Source organism: Rhamphochromis longiceps, linkage group LG7 (genome assembly GCF_057381845.1).
Source record: "Rhamphochromis longiceps isolate RC_006_pf linkage group LG7, R_longiceps_female_GT1.1, whole genome shotgun sequence".
Lineage (NCBI taxonomy): Eukaryota > Metazoa > Chordata > Actinopteri > Cichliformes > Cichlidae > Rhamphochromis > Rhamphochromis longiceps.
In genome coordinates, this window is record NC_140563.1 from 54,441,618 (window position 1) to 54,456,845 (window position 15,228).

Sequence of the window (15,228 nt, forward strand, 5' to 3'; positions counted from 1 at the left end):
TCTGATGGTTGCACGGGGCTGTTGTGACGTTAAGTTTCTCACAACCGATACCAGACGCAGACAGCTCGACTGTCCAGAGCAAAAAATGTTCTCCATTCCTTTGACCAAGAGGCAGCCCAGAATATAAATCCTTGTATACGCTTGTCTTCTTTCTTTTCCTTCCTTCTTATTTTTGCTATCGAGATATAATATGGTGCCGACAGTGTTTGAGTAGCACTGGTCAAATGCAATTGAGAACACTATCAATCTTCCCATCCAGCTCTTGGTAAGAGAGCATATTTCCACTCTGCTGTTACCCATTTATTTTTGGACCATTGTTTCAAAGGCTTCAGTTTGGCATTTCCACTGCTGCTACTTTGGTTAGCATTTTAAGCCAGATGTGACCATATCTGGAAAAGTGAGTAGTTTCTCACGTGATTTCACGCGCACTTGATCGAGTTACCCACCATGTTGGACATAATACAGCGTACGGTCACTAGGGAAATATGTCTACTCCCTGACTCGTTGGCGAATTTCGCTACATCAGGCTGAAGATACTGTTCATGAACATGGGCAGGGTAAATACACTACCAAAAAAACTGGTCAAACACTCATTTTATACAATGTAGCAACATTTATTTCCATCCAGAGTTGCATTCATTTTTCCACATTAGCGATGGGAGAGTCGGACTATTGCGTACTCTTCCCCAGCAACTCCCAACAGTTCTCAGCGGGGTTAAGATCTCAACTCTGTGGTGCTCAATCTGTGTATAGAAGTGTATGCAACAGCTCCTGCTCCCTGAACCACTTTTTCACTGTTTGAACCCGCTGAATCCCAGCATTGACATCTGGGAATATTCCCATGTCATCAGGGAAGAAAAAATCCACTGATGGAAAAACTTGGTCAGTCAATATACTCAGGCAGTCAGTTGACCCAATCTTCTATTCACAGCTTCAGTTATGTTTGCCAGCCTAAATATATTAATCAGTAATGAACTATTTGCCTAGTTAAATCCAGGTGGTGATTTTTTTGGGGTCAGGAAGTTTATATAAATCACAACCTGGAAAGTCCTCTAGGCACCACCAGACACAAAGTAATGTGTAATAAGCTAACCACTTTATAAGTGAGCGATGTGTTAATGTGTCCATGTTTGAACTGATCAGATAGTCTGATGACTTGGCTTCTGCGAATGGCTGTTTTCTGGGATTTCAGTGAAGCCAGGACATCTCAAGGCTAAGATTTACATTTTTATCCTGCAAGCATGTTTATGAATAAAGATCTTTTTAAAAGCATAAAAATGTCATCAGAGAATTTGCATTACAACAAATGTTTTCCATGTATTACAGTCCACATGGACTATGTTCTTGCATGCAACCAAAGCCTGCTCCAACGGTCAATAGCATTTGGACTACAAGCGCACTGCAAAGGCAAACCAGAAAGCTTCAGGTAAAGTTTCATGTAACACAATGTCAACATAGCTTATTCATATCTATTTCCGGAGATTTGCCATAAACAATTGCTGAACAGGATAGTGCCCACTTTTCAGTCAAAGCTGCAGTGCCTTTTATTTTGCATATTTTAAACTTCAATAGAAATTAAATAAATCATAAAAAAAAAAGACCGAAAAAAAAAAAGCAATTGAGTCACCCAAACATTGATGGGGACCTACAGTTTCTGGGACAGACTGGCTTCCTTTTTCATTTGGTTGCCACAAATAGACATTTTCTTTCTCCCTGAAGACATCAAGCTGTTCCAAAGTGCTCTCCCTCTCACATTATTAGTCTTCCTACCTGTTACAGCCCGCACACACACACACACACACACACACACACACACACACACACACACACACACACACACACACACACACACACAGAGAGAGATCCGCTGATCCACTCTTGCTGTATACATCGTCTGGCCACACACAAGAGTCTACATATGGACCAACACACTTTTTGGATATAATTTCAGATCACATATCTTACTTTGGCCCTTCAGAAAATAACATCATACACAAGAGACCCTAAGATCTTTTCCTCTGTGTCTGAGTGAGGCGGACAGGGGGAGGCAGAGTCAACACTGATGGCTCGCACATGTGGCTGTGAAACAGGCAGCTCAGAGGCTGTATTTCAAACAGCAAGGAGGAGGTCTTCAGGCAGAGAGACACAAGGGATGACTGAGTGTGTAAATACGCACAAGGTGTTGATGTAGTGTCGAGTGTGTGCGTACAGTCATGCCTGCATCCTTCTAAGCACTGCATAAGGAAGTAATAACGCATGTAACCAGGTCCTTTATCTCATGCTCATCTTGCATCCTGATAGTTTTAATATAAACTTTTTGACATGGATTTTGGTTTTTCTCTTGCAATGCTAGATAGATGGGGTAAGGGTTGCAGGCTTTACAGAGCCATTTCAGTCAAAGACTACCTCCTCCCCCCGGGCACTGTATTTATCAGTTCAAGTCAATGCAGTGTCATTTTCACATCTTTCAGCCTTCATACTGAGCTCAAATTTCCACTGAAGCACACCCATCTGTCTCAGCACCAAAGAATAAAATGTTCACAGGAGGTTTGCTTATTACTGTGAGAACAGATCATACTCGTCTCAAAAGAGGTGTTTCTATTTGGCATTAAAATGGGATTTTTCGATAGTTTAATGGTTTGACATTGTATGGTAGTGAAGTTGCAGTAATTATCTAAAGTAAGTACATTTGCCAAATAGAGGCATGCAAATTTAAACATAAGATTATTAAGATTTTCTGTTTTAATTCCAGGAGTTTATCAAAAGTACTGAATTACATTTATATCTATATCTATATCTATCTATCTATCTATCTATCTATATATATATATATATACATATATATATATATTTTTTTATAATGAACAAACAAAAATAATTTTCATATAACAGTACATTTCTAATACTTGACTGCATTCATTGCAGTCAATGACTACACAAGCCTAGAGAGAAGACCCAACCGGTCGCAGCAGATGGCCCCGCCCCTCCCTGAGCCTGGTTCTGCCGGAGGTTTCTTCCTGTTAAAACAGAGTTTTTCCTTCCCACTGTCGCCAAAGTGCTTGCTCATAGGGGGTTATATGATTGTTGGGTTTTTCTCTGTATGTATTATTGTAGGTTCTACCTTACAATTTAAAGTGCCTTGAGGAGACTGTTGTTGTGATTTGGCGCTATATAAATAAAATTGAATTGAATAGAATCTATTAACATCACCAAATGCTGCATTTCCTCCCTGACGACGTTCTGTCAAGACTTTGGTCAGATTGAACAGCACAATCTGTCTCATGAGGCATCGATGGACTGAACTCCTTTATATCTTATCCCTCACAAATACCAACGCATGACAATAATTTTAAAAAAGGAGAGTAAAAATAACTAAAACTAACTATGCTAACTAAATGCACTGCAAAACCCTACATTCACACGTGTCAGTTTGAGTAAATACAATAATCAAGAAGTCGCACGGGACACATTTAAAGTAGTCATTTTCATATATTTGTATATGTTCATATATTATACATTTAATACAGGCACAATAAGAAATCATAAAATAGAGACAAAAAGTGGCAGAAATATTGGTAAAAACATATGAGAATCATTTACACAATCTTGCTCTTTTTAAACTCTGTCTGATACAACAAATAAAGAAAAAGAGTGGAAAGTGACCATAAAAGGAGCTTTGGGGGTACAATTTGAGTGTTTTAGGGACAGCAAGAACCAGCTTGCTGACACTGAATGCAGAATCTCCCTACTCTTTTTTTTTTTTTTTTTAAACCAATGATACAACTAATTCAGAGGGAACACAGTGTGACACGCGATAGTACAATTCCAGGACTTTGTGTAAACTCATTTCAAATGCCTTCAAAATATTTGGCTTATTAAAGAGTCAGGTACAAAATTTATTTCTACAAACACTTAAATGAGTTTTCCTAATCTATTTAGGAAGTTAATCTTAAAGGCATTAAGAGTCAAAACTAAAAAAAAAGATGATTACATGAATCACCCTGGCCAGATATGATGACTGAAATAAAATAATCCTTCTATTTCTACAAGTTGCGAGACACTTAAATCAAGTATCATCATGAGCCTAAAACACCTGTAAACCAGTCAAAATCTACAATGAACCCGGTTCATTAGCACTGAGGACACAGTCGTATCTGAGAGGTCAGTTGGCCACGTGTTGCACAGTGTATCAATCTCCTCTCATTAAAGGTTTCAATAATTTTCAATCACAGCTTTCAGGCAATTTATCATTCATTCCTCCAAACATATCACATTCCAACACATTAACCAATTTCAGGACCATGCCAAGGATGAAGTCGACAGGGGAGGGGGGAAAAACAAGAAGAACAAAGGGCAAAATATTCAGTTAAGAAGTAAAACAGCCTCTACAGCACTATTCCTCCATTAGTAAAAGACAAGAAAGAAGCACCAAGAGTCAGTTGTGGCCATTTCCCCACACATCCACGTGTTGTTCACAGCTACAAGACGCTGTACTTTCCCCCCAGCTCACTCTGGGTAAGAAGCAGGACAGGCCAGTGATGTGCGACAGAGGCAACGGCAGTGCTGTGTGACAGTATCACTAGATTACTTGGTATTAAGTAATCATGATAAGGCATTTCAATCATTAATTTGGCCTCAAGGTGCTACTTTTCACCAACATCGTCTGCTGTGTGGTGAGAGTAAGAGATCGGATGAGCTTCAAAGGCTAAAAATTGATAAAAGAGTACAATGATTAAACTCAGTCCAAATGATCATTCGTTTCTGGAAGACACGTTACAAAGCGGAGACGTTTTCCCTTCGATATCCAAATAAAAGAGTAAAAAAAACAAACAAAGACATAAATGGCACGTTGTTGGTGCTATTCTCAATGACAGGAAATGAAAGGAACAGATAAAAGTTAGATTCAGGCACATTTCAATACTAACACAGAAGTATGTTAAAAAATAAATCACTGGCAGCTCTTACAAAAGCTGCCAACTTCAATTTAGAGAAATGTCCCTTGATTCTTTTTTATATCTATCTATATATAGATAGATAAAACATATGACTTTTGACACAATGTTTTACAGTCAATTAAAAGGCTTAAAAACACAAGGCATGACTAAAAGGGGGGTTTACAAAGGAAAATGTTAAAAAATTTTAAATAAGCACACTGACAGCGGTAAGGGTGATTGTTCAAAAGGACTCTGATATTCAACCACAGAGAAATGCAGCTTCAAACCCCAAACACTAACAGAATTTTTTTGCCTGTTGTTCCACAGTATAAGAGGAGGCACTGAGGTCAGATCATTATTGGTTTTGCTTCTTTCTTTTTTTTTTTGCATTTTCCGAAAGCAAAATATTTTATAAAGATTAAGCCTGTGCTGCAAGTCTGCGAGTTCAGATTTTACCTTCATTGCACCAGTTTAAAAAAAAAAAGTGAAAGTGAAGAAGCTGATTTGTGAGCCGAGTCAAAGGTGGTCGAGCAGAATATTCAGCATTATTATTTACAGTTTGGACAGAGAAAGAGAGAAATTGTTTTCTTTTATATTCCTTACAGGTTCTTGGAAATTATATATAAGAGCAAAAAGAGCATCTGAAAGGTTGTTAGTGCACTTTTTTTCTGTTTTTTATGATTTCAAATACAACATAGAGCCATAAACTGTTTCTGACTATACAAAAAAGGATTTGATCGGAAAGAATTATTAGACTTATCTACACATTTCCTGAAATCTCATCTTAGTTTTCTTTTCTTTTTAACAGTGTTCAATACTCAGTGCTGTTTAGTTTTGTAGTGAGAGTCTCGCTTCCTGGGTGTGACAGGAGGTGATCCAGAGGTTCAGGGGGCCTTTGCGAGTGAGTCGGCAGGTTTTGCTCTTGGGTTTCTTGGCGACCGCGATGATGGGTCACCTCAGCAATCTGCCATATAACGCCCTGTGGACAAAAGATGTGAAATTTGAGTCATTAAATAGTGCCACCTAGTACATGTAGACCATCAAGCTTTTTACACACCTGTGGCAAATCTCTTCTTGCTGAGGGAAAGTCTGTATCCGGCCCCCTGCAGCTCCATGTCCACTCCTGACAGGGTGCTCCCCTCATTCATAAACTGCACTGCCAGAGTGGAGGGGTGCGATGGGCCATTTGACAGTTCAAACTTGGCCCTCAGGGACCCGGCACCTAGAATCAAACACAAACGAGTAGGCTCACTTACAAGGGACTGATCCAGTTCTAGTGCTTGCTGCAGGATTTTGCACAAACTTTGATGCAAAACATTCATAAACTCAAAAAAAGATTTCTTACCATCGTTTTCAGACTTTTCTGAGATGTCAGTCAGCCTCCACAGACACTTACTCTGCTCTGAATTCCTAAAAATGGAATAAGGAAATAACACCCTATAACATCACGCTTTAATGATTGTAGCGTATGTATATTTGTGTGCGTCTTTCTCCTCCTAGATAAGCAGACCAATCTTGATGAAACTTTGCATAAACACTGCCCGGAGCATTGAAAGTGGCATCATCTATATGGTATATACAAATATTTTATACAAATCAAACTATTGTGTATATTTGTACATTGTTTGTTTGTCGACTTTTAGTGTGTGCGTGCTACCTTGATTTAGTTTGTGGATGGTCTATGTTTCTTCCACATCGTATTTTCACAGACAATGCAAATTTTTAATCTTCTAATCATCTATATTGATGATTTATCGTTAATTTTACAATAATATTTACATTATTTTGATTCATTTTTCATATTACATATTTATATTCTGACAAAATATCCCATCTGACAATCCATGTAAGACTTCTGTGCCATTGCATGACTAAAGTGCCACAACGGCGGCAGTATCATAGCAACAACAGGAGGGGGGTGCAAGTCAATCAATACTGCTGGCCCATAACAATTACATGTTGCTCTCCTGCTAACGGTGCCAAGAGGCACTACGTCTCACCATATGGAGTTAGGCAGAGACTGCATGTTGGTGACTCCTCCATCAACAGGCACTAAGATCTGTACGTTGGTGAGTGGACTGGGTGAGTCCATGGACTCGGGGTTGTAGCGGTAGTCTATCCGCAGGTCCGTTGTACTTGCTGTACATTTCCAGTATACGGCCAGGTTTAGCGGGGTGGAATGGATCCCATCAGACATCACCTGGACACATCAATAAAGAATATGTAGCAATTTTTCCACAATATTACATCTCTGTGTGTTATCCATTTGTTGGACTGCTATGATGCTAGTTTTTAAGGAAGTGTTTTTAAAAATGCTCTAAGTATTGGTATGCAATGTTCTATGACCACAGTAACCCACACCAGGGTGACCACCACCGACAGGTTCAGTGGATTAACACTGATCGTGTCGTGATGATGCAATGCTTTGCTGAGAAATGTTGGATTCTGAAGTCTTTTTCTTCTCTTTCAGAAAGAAAAGTCTTAGCCTGAAATACAATTATCATATCTGGTTTATTTTTTTCATGCAGTTCTTGCTGACTGACCTGGTATTTCAGGATGTCTACATTATAGTAGGAAGCTGAAGGACTCTGTTCTGAGGCTTTTCTGAGGTAGGACGTCAGTGCTTGCATGTTGAACCAGAAATCCTTGGAATCTGAGTCACTTTGAGAGGGATCACTAGAAAAAAGCAAAACAGTCAGAAAGATGAATACACACACATACACACAAGTAATAATAATCACAGGCTCAATTATTCATTGCGCTTCTTGGCTTTGTGTGTAGAGCTCCAACAGCTTGGAAAAAATGACCCTGTTATATCCAACCAGCTACTAAATCATGAATTCCATTTGATTCAGTTAGTCCTGCCATGTGGTCTGAGGATAACCGAGAGGAACCAGAGCGGGAAATGTTCAAATAAACAGAAAAAAGATGTGGTTCTTCATTAATTTTCGGGAACAATACACTTTTAAAATAGAAGCAACTAATTTGGTACCTTATTGAAGCTTTAATTAAAAAGCTTTGCCTGAGACTGAAGAAGTAAGATGTGGAATAAGATGTTGAACAAATAAAGTGTTGAATGAGCACTGTCTGTGACCTTTTTTTTGTCCTTTGCCATTTAAGGCATCTTTCTGAAGAGACACAGGCTGCTGAGAACCTGGCTGTCTGGTGGAAAATACTTCCCTGACAGCTTAATACTAGGTTCATGTCAGATTACTAATTGAATTTCCTCTCACTGACGCAGACTGCATTTCCGTGATTCTCGCTCATATCACCGAGTCCAAGGTCCTCTTTCACTCTATCACTGTCAAGTTATCGATTCAACAGCTCAGCTAAGATGGTTAATTATAAAGCAAAACAAAACCGGGTTGTACTTTAGCTTTTTCTCGATACCTCACCTGTATAACAGCTGTTGGTTGGGTAGGATCTGCTCCAGCCTGCTGGTGTTCTTCAGCTTGAAGGTGAGGACGGCTGGGGAGGGGTTGGTAGTGAACACCTTGATGATGCCCATTGGAAACGACAGTGTCATGTCTCCAGTGATCTTCACAATGCACCTGTAGAAAACCACCAATGGTTTAGCATGTTAAGCTGAAGTGAACTTTTTAATAGAGACTTTTTCCCAAAGTGCACAACAGTCGCATGTAAAACCAGTAGGACCAACATGGCTCCTAACTTTTTTCATCAAATACTACTATTGTCTTTAATATTTAATTATTTTAAGCTAACAACTTGTTTTGTAATGGTAGTTTTACTTTTAATTAAAAAGTAATTTTATTCATAATTTCAGCTAGCTAATTTACATTGTTTATCCATTAGGTTTAGCAAACTGTTTAATTTGTACACTTAGCTAACAATTTAAATGCTAACCACATTTAATTTTTGGGGGGAATTTTTGTTTAAAAACTCCAAAAAACAAATGTACTCAATTTCATATATTAAAATTTAAGCTAGCTATTAAATGACTTAAGTCTACCAAATAAAACGTGGAGCGACCCACTGTGGTGACCCTTTGCAACAGTGGAGCAGCTGAAAAATTAGCTTTTTATCCATCAAGTTTAACTAACTAGGGCAGGGATAGCTCAGTAGGTAGAGTGGTGGCCTCATGATCGGAAGGTCGGGGTTTCGACTCCACTGAACGGCTACCCTGAGGTACCCCTGAGCAAGGTACCGTCCCTACACACCGCTCCCCGGGCGCTGCACTGGTGGCTGCCCACTGCTTCACTGGGTGAATGGGTTAAATGCAGAGGAACTATTTCCCTATGGGGACTAACACGCACACTTTTTTTTTTAAACAATATATTCTTTTTACTCATAATTTTGGCTAACTGTTGATGCCTAACACTAGAGTAGCAAGTCCCGCAACTTGCGACTATAAAAATAATATATATATTGGTAGATGAACTGAATTTTTTGCTGTCAGAGACTGACTGCAAAAATCTGTCACCAAACAAATGTGGCCGACTGCAATCACTCTCAGAAAAACTGGCAAAGGTTTGCTAATAATTGCAGTCTATCAATTTAATAAATGCTTACAGACTGCTGACATGTTACATTGGAGCCAGTATGCAGTAATGACTGCAACTCAATAAAGGGACTCAACTCAATTAGTTGCCAAATAGTTAAATTCTGGCTCTATTCCTACAGAAAAGCTGCCAAAAAGCCATGTCATTTTGCAGTGAAATTGCACGTCAAAATGTCAGTATTTATATCTGTGAAAGCACACTATTGGCTAACAATTAAAAGGTTGGCTAAATTCTTTGTGAACTATTTAAATCATTCATTCAGATTTTTTCCACTACATCATCACATCCTCCTAAATAATTCTTCTTGGCCACTACTATTTATTGCTCATCCATTACTGTTAGTTACTATTACTGTTTTTGCTTAGTTCTTCAAATAAATCCACAAAAATGGACCGCACATCACTGCAAACAGATTATGATTTATACAACCATCACCAACACGCCATCATAACAATTATCATTTTAACTTTCTGGTACATAACATTACAGACAGCCCAAAATGAGTTACAAGCTGTGTAGAAGTCCTTGAGGAACATCTTTAACACAGAGTTCATCTGTTAGTTTTTTGATTATTCTACGAGTCACCAAAAAGCTAGAAAACTTCAAAACGAGCAGCCCCCTGGTTTTGTACACCAGCCAAAGATTTTCTATTTATTTTAATCTAATAATATAAAATTTAAAGATACACCTTTGAGAACCTGGAATTAGCAAATGTATTCAATTATCTAATCATTTCTTTAATATAAAAAAAATCTACAAATGACAAATTTAGTCCAGTTGCAGGTCTTTCTTTAGCACTAGTAATTCATGTTTTAAATAACCACAACAACGAAAGCTCTATCAAAGACAGGAATAGCTTGCAAACATTTTTTTGTGTAAAACCATGTCACGGCTTGTTAAAAGAATATTTTTCTCTTTAATGTATATTCCTGTTGGAGATTTGTGTTTCAGAAATTCTATATACTTTGAGGCTCTAATGTAGAGCCAGTGTAGGGGTGAAAGGTGTATACTTTTAGCAGAAGTCTGGCCTAAGTTGTGGTGGTAATGGCCCACAGTAGGTCTCAACCTTGTACTCCATCTCTGCTCCATTGCTTATGAAATGTTCCATTTGCTAATCCCTGCAAAAATAAGCCTTCTGCACAGCAGCAATTTAACAGCAGTTAACCAATAAAAGGCTGTATGTTTTCTCTGCCCCAGACTATAATCTGCTCCACGGAGGTTATCCACTCTGAAAGAATGGTGTCAGACTAACGCAAAACATTCCACACATGCAGAGCCAACGGGAGATAACACTCAGCAAAACGCAAGTCCAAAGGCTCATGGAGTGTGTACTGCACATTTGGCTAGGTACAACCATGTATACCACTGTGTACTGTATAACTCACAGCACCAACTTGAACATGTTATTGTTCAACTTCAAATAAAAACAATGTCTGTATGACCGCAGGTCCAAGTCCGGGTCTTGGAGCAGCAGGAGGTCATGTGAGACTCACTTAGTGGGATCAGCTCCTTTGAAGTAAGCATTAACCGATTCTGTGAAGGCCACAGCAATGGGCAAAGCATCTTGGGATGCCAGGGTCACAGGGCTGGGACCGCGAGACGTCCCTGAGAACGAGAAAGGCACAGAGTTAGAGGTCTGTTGACTCAGCTGCAGATCAGACTTACACAAGAGTCCCAAAGCTCACATCAGAATTAGGAATTTTTGATCATGCAAAGGTGCACTATATAATTATTGCATTTCATAAGGTCAGCCATCATACACTGCAAATCAGTATATTTAGTTATTTTTCAGTAAGAGGATGGGAGATTGTTTAGATGCTTGTGGTGCTTACGTTAAAATACTATAAGTAATAAGTACTATTAGGCAGTCAGGACAATCTTAGACAGCAGTCAAGTTATTCCTCGCTATATCACTTTAACAAACAAATATTTATCAGGTTAGGAGCTGATCCTGACAAATGTGAGAATCAGGTTTAAAATGTCAAAAACAAAACTCACAAACAAGACAGAAAACTGCAACCACGGCAAAGCAAGAGATTGGACTGTCCATCCATCCGGCCCATTCAGCAGACTGGTGTTAGTTTTAGCTAAGAGCCCGCTAATATGAACTTCAACCATACCTGCTGGAGTTTCACACCGCTTCTCAAAGGTAGGCAGCTTCGCTATGAACATATCATCCTCTTTATGCCAAATTAAAGGCATAAAAGAGGGAAAAGAGGAGATACACAAAACCCAGAGAGAAGAAATGTGAGGAAGTGATGCAAAGCACAGTTCCTATATATGTGATGATGGCAGGTGAGCCCTGAGCTGATCAGTCTGATATAACTGCATATAAAGATGATAAAAGTCAGTGTAATGCATGTAGAGTAAACCCACAGTGGTAGGAGGCAGGAAAAAAAAAGGAAGACTCACTTTGGTTTAGTGGAAAGAAAGGAGAGAGGGAGAGCAACTCTGGCTCTGGGGAGGAGAGGGGGAGAGCAAAGGTGTGCTCAGCTCCTGTAAGGAGAGGAGTGAATGAAGGAAAGCGAGGGCGGGGGGATGACAGTGTACACTGTACTGCAAAGACAAAAGGATGTGACAGACTGGTGAGGAGCTGAAGAAAAGGAGGATAAAAGAAAAATTATTACAAGAAAGAGCCTTTAAATACGTGTATACTGAGGGAGCGTTCCTACCGACAGTGGGGGTGTTGCCAGCACTGAGTGAGGCGTTGGAGGACAAAGAGGAAGAGCTCTCTGCCCGGGCGAGGGGTGCAGTCGGAGTAGGGCTAGATGCTTTAGGTGGACTGAATGGCCTTACCTGCGTTAAAGGGATTCAGATAGATGCCTTTTAGAATATATGGATATAATTTGAACAGCAATAAATGTATGCAACACATATGTTTCCATTACAATTTCATTGATTCCTGTGAGTTTTCCAGCCGGGAGTTTGGGCCTGGAGGAGGGTCGTGGAGGAGGCACCAAGGCTCCAGGTGCCAGAGGGGTTGTAGGTCGGTTTGGTACTGGCACTAAACACAGAAACACATATTTGTTCTGGTCAGTGCTACTTAAACTGCATGAAAACTGGGTATGAAAAAACATCTTTATACTGCATGAAATTCATACAGTTAGATACAGCAAACTCATGCAGCATGACCTCTTTTTTTTTTTTTTAAACACACAAGTGCAAAAAAATTAAAATTAAATAGCAAAAACAACAGAAAACAAGTAAAAGACATTCCAAAATAAATGGCACAAAATAAACCCAAAGACAAACAAGCAAACGGAGTCATGAGTTACACAAAATAACACAAAAAAACAGAAAACATTTGCAAATAACATGTAACCTCCACACTTAATCATAAAATAAATAAGAACTTACATTTAAATAAAAAGAAAATATCAAAATAATCTAGCAAACCTCAGGCAAAAGGCAGCAGTTTCTAGCAGCAGTTACCATTGAATATTTTGCTTGTTGGAGCTGCAGCCCTATCTGTAATCCCAGAGAAGACATCAGTGAAAGAGAGGCTGCTGTCATCTCGGCTGCTCGCTGCTTTGTAGAAGGCATCAGCAGACTCATCGGACAGGAAGTGACCTGACCTACTGGAACCTGACTGTTTTTTTTGAAGCTCCTTCACAGATGACCCAGAGCTCTGACAGCGAGGTGGAGGTGGAGCAAAATTATCACTGAAGGCAATCCACTGGCTCTGGGCCCAGGAAACAGAGGAGAAGGTGTCTGCGCTCTTTGGAGGGCTGGGTGTGTCTGAGTTTTTGATGGGGTCGACTGGCTCAGTTGGCCGGGTGATGGGGGCACTCTGGGCCCTCGCCGGTACGGGCTTAAGTGCTTGAAAAGGGTTTTCTGGTGAATCCCAGGGAGAGGACGTAGATGACGAGAAAGAGTAAACATCTTTGGACTGCTGGCTCTCTGCCAAGGGAGGGTAGCGCTCCCGTTGTGGCACTGTCTCAGCTGAAGGGGGCAACGTGATTGACAGTGGGAGGGTAAACATGACAAATGCAAAGTGGTTGGGTTTAGACGGACAGACAGCAGATATACTCTAATGCACAGTTAACAGTAATAAACTGCATATTTTATTACTTACTATTTATATTTTATAAATATTTTAACAAAAATCAAATATAAAATGTTACCGTTAACAGGTATTTGTATTATTATTCTTATAGTTAGAAAAAATGTGAGAATAGGACACACACACACACACACACACACACACACACACACACACACACACACACACACACACACACACACACACACAAAACATAACAGCATGATTTAGTATGTGTTCAAAGTAGCATCAAGTCAATCAGCTGAGAATGGGGACATTATCTATGCATTGCAATCTGAACAATAACTTGAAATTGAGCAAATTTTAAACGTTTTTTTAACTGTTTTTTCTGTCGACTGACTAATCAGACACACTGAGCATATCATTAGTTCACGTTGGACATTAAGTCAGGCTTAGCTGACCACAATCCCGGCCCACATCAGCTGATGGCTCAGCTGATACCAATCAGCATCCAACTGGCAAATCTCATTTACGACACTCTGTATAAGCTGCTTTACCATGATGCACACTCCGAGCTGCTTTGCAACCCACCCTGACCCCAGCTCCTCCTTTCATGCTGTGTCTGACTTCATCAGTGTCAAGCTCTGATGTCATTGTCTCCTTTTCTGTGCTGTACTGTAGCCTTGCTGCTCTCTTCACCTCCAACTTCAGATGTAAGTGCCTGGATGTGTGGGGAGGTCTCAGGACAGAGTCAAACACCAAATAAATTACTGCTGGTGGAAATAAGTAGGTTGTTTTGACTATAGAGGCCCTGACTGAACATTTGGCTGTTTTGTGATGCAATCTTGTTCCTGAAATAAATCTTAACTTTGCATCATGTTAATGAGACCACTTTGGCACTGTCATTGTACCTGTATATGATTGTTTAACCATACAGCAAAGAATACGGAGAGACTTATTTTGTGTAACGGCTCAGACACCCAGGAGTAAGAAGAAAAACAACTTTCTTGCAACAAGCAAAAATCGGGGGTTGCACAGCAATTTCATTGAGGTTTTTGTTGCTGTTGCCTGTCTCATTGGAATGGGGGACTCCGCTTAACCGGCTGATAGTTAGTTGTATTCTGGTTACATTCTTATATAAAAGTAAGGTTGCAAAGCTCCTGTGTCATCTTGCCATAAATTTTGGTCATGCCACAGCCTCCTATCACTGTTTTCCATAGTGTGACTGTAGCACAACGACGCTTTTATGCCTGCTGTGTGGTCCCTGGCGAGTTGCACCATACAACAGTTAAGTTAACATTAAATAATGTTACTCCGGCTTTCACAAGCTACCATTTCAGCTGGTTGCACAACTCTCGATTTTTCTAGCCTGGCATGATGTGCTGCTGCCGACAAAGTGGTGGGTATACCAAGACTTTAATGATCCAAAATGAAAAACTAATTTTAAAGTGTAACCAATTTAAATTTATGCTGTCTCTAAATTCAATGATCTTTTGACACATAACGTATTAACTTGTGAAAGTTAATGCATATCTTTTCTTCTCCACAAAAGAAGTGATTCATCTGCTTTCACAAGTTAATACATGACTTTTTGTTGACATGAAAAGCATCTACAATTGATATTAAGAATTACAGTGGAAGAACAAGCAGGCAGTAAAATGTCTATTTTTTGAGGACTGTAAATTGTAAATGTGAGAATATATGAAAGCTGTTTTTTATGACTCCAATGTCTTTTTTTTTTTGCATCCAGCTTTTAATTAAAGTAAAGAAA

General features: G+C 39.5%; 1 protein-coding gene across 7 annotated transcripts in view; it reads right to left on the minus strand.

The window, feature by feature from the left end:
- Positions 1-3,469: 3,469 nt before the first annotated feature.
- Positions 3,470-15,228, minus strand: part of fcho2 (FCH and mu domain containing endocytic adaptor 2) — a 50,852-nt gene continuing 39,093 nt past the window's right edge. For 2 of the 7 annotated variants that reach the window (XM_085414336.1, XM_085414337.1), the window contains 11 exons: positions 12,343-12,458; positions 12,127-12,250; positions 11,867-12,010; positions 11,575-11,634; positions 10,948-11,059; positions 8,330-8,485; positions 7,478-7,610; positions 6,935-7,134; positions 6,280-6,344; positions 5,992-6,156; positions 3,470-5,913 (listed from right to left, as the gene is read on the minus strand). In XM_085414336.1, coding sequence (XP_085270462.1) covers positions 5,891-5,913; positions 5,992-6,156; positions 6,280-6,344; positions 6,935-7,134; positions 7,478-7,610; positions 8,330-8,485; positions 10,948-11,059; positions 11,575-11,634; positions 11,867-12,010; positions 12,127-12,250; positions 12,343-12,458 — 1,298 coding nt within the window. In that variant the 3' untranslated portion in view covers positions 3,470-5,890. Of the gene's footprint in view, positions 5,914-5,991; positions 6,157-6,279; positions 6,345-6,934; positions 7,135-7,477; positions 7,611-8,329; positions 8,486-10,947; positions 11,060-11,574; positions 11,635-11,866; positions 12,011-12,126; positions 12,251-12,342; positions 12,459-12,886; positions 13,397-15,228 lie in introns of all 7 variants that reach the window. The other 5 variants (XM_085414340.1, XM_085414341.1, XM_085414343.1 and 2 more) reach the window with 4 other exon arrangements.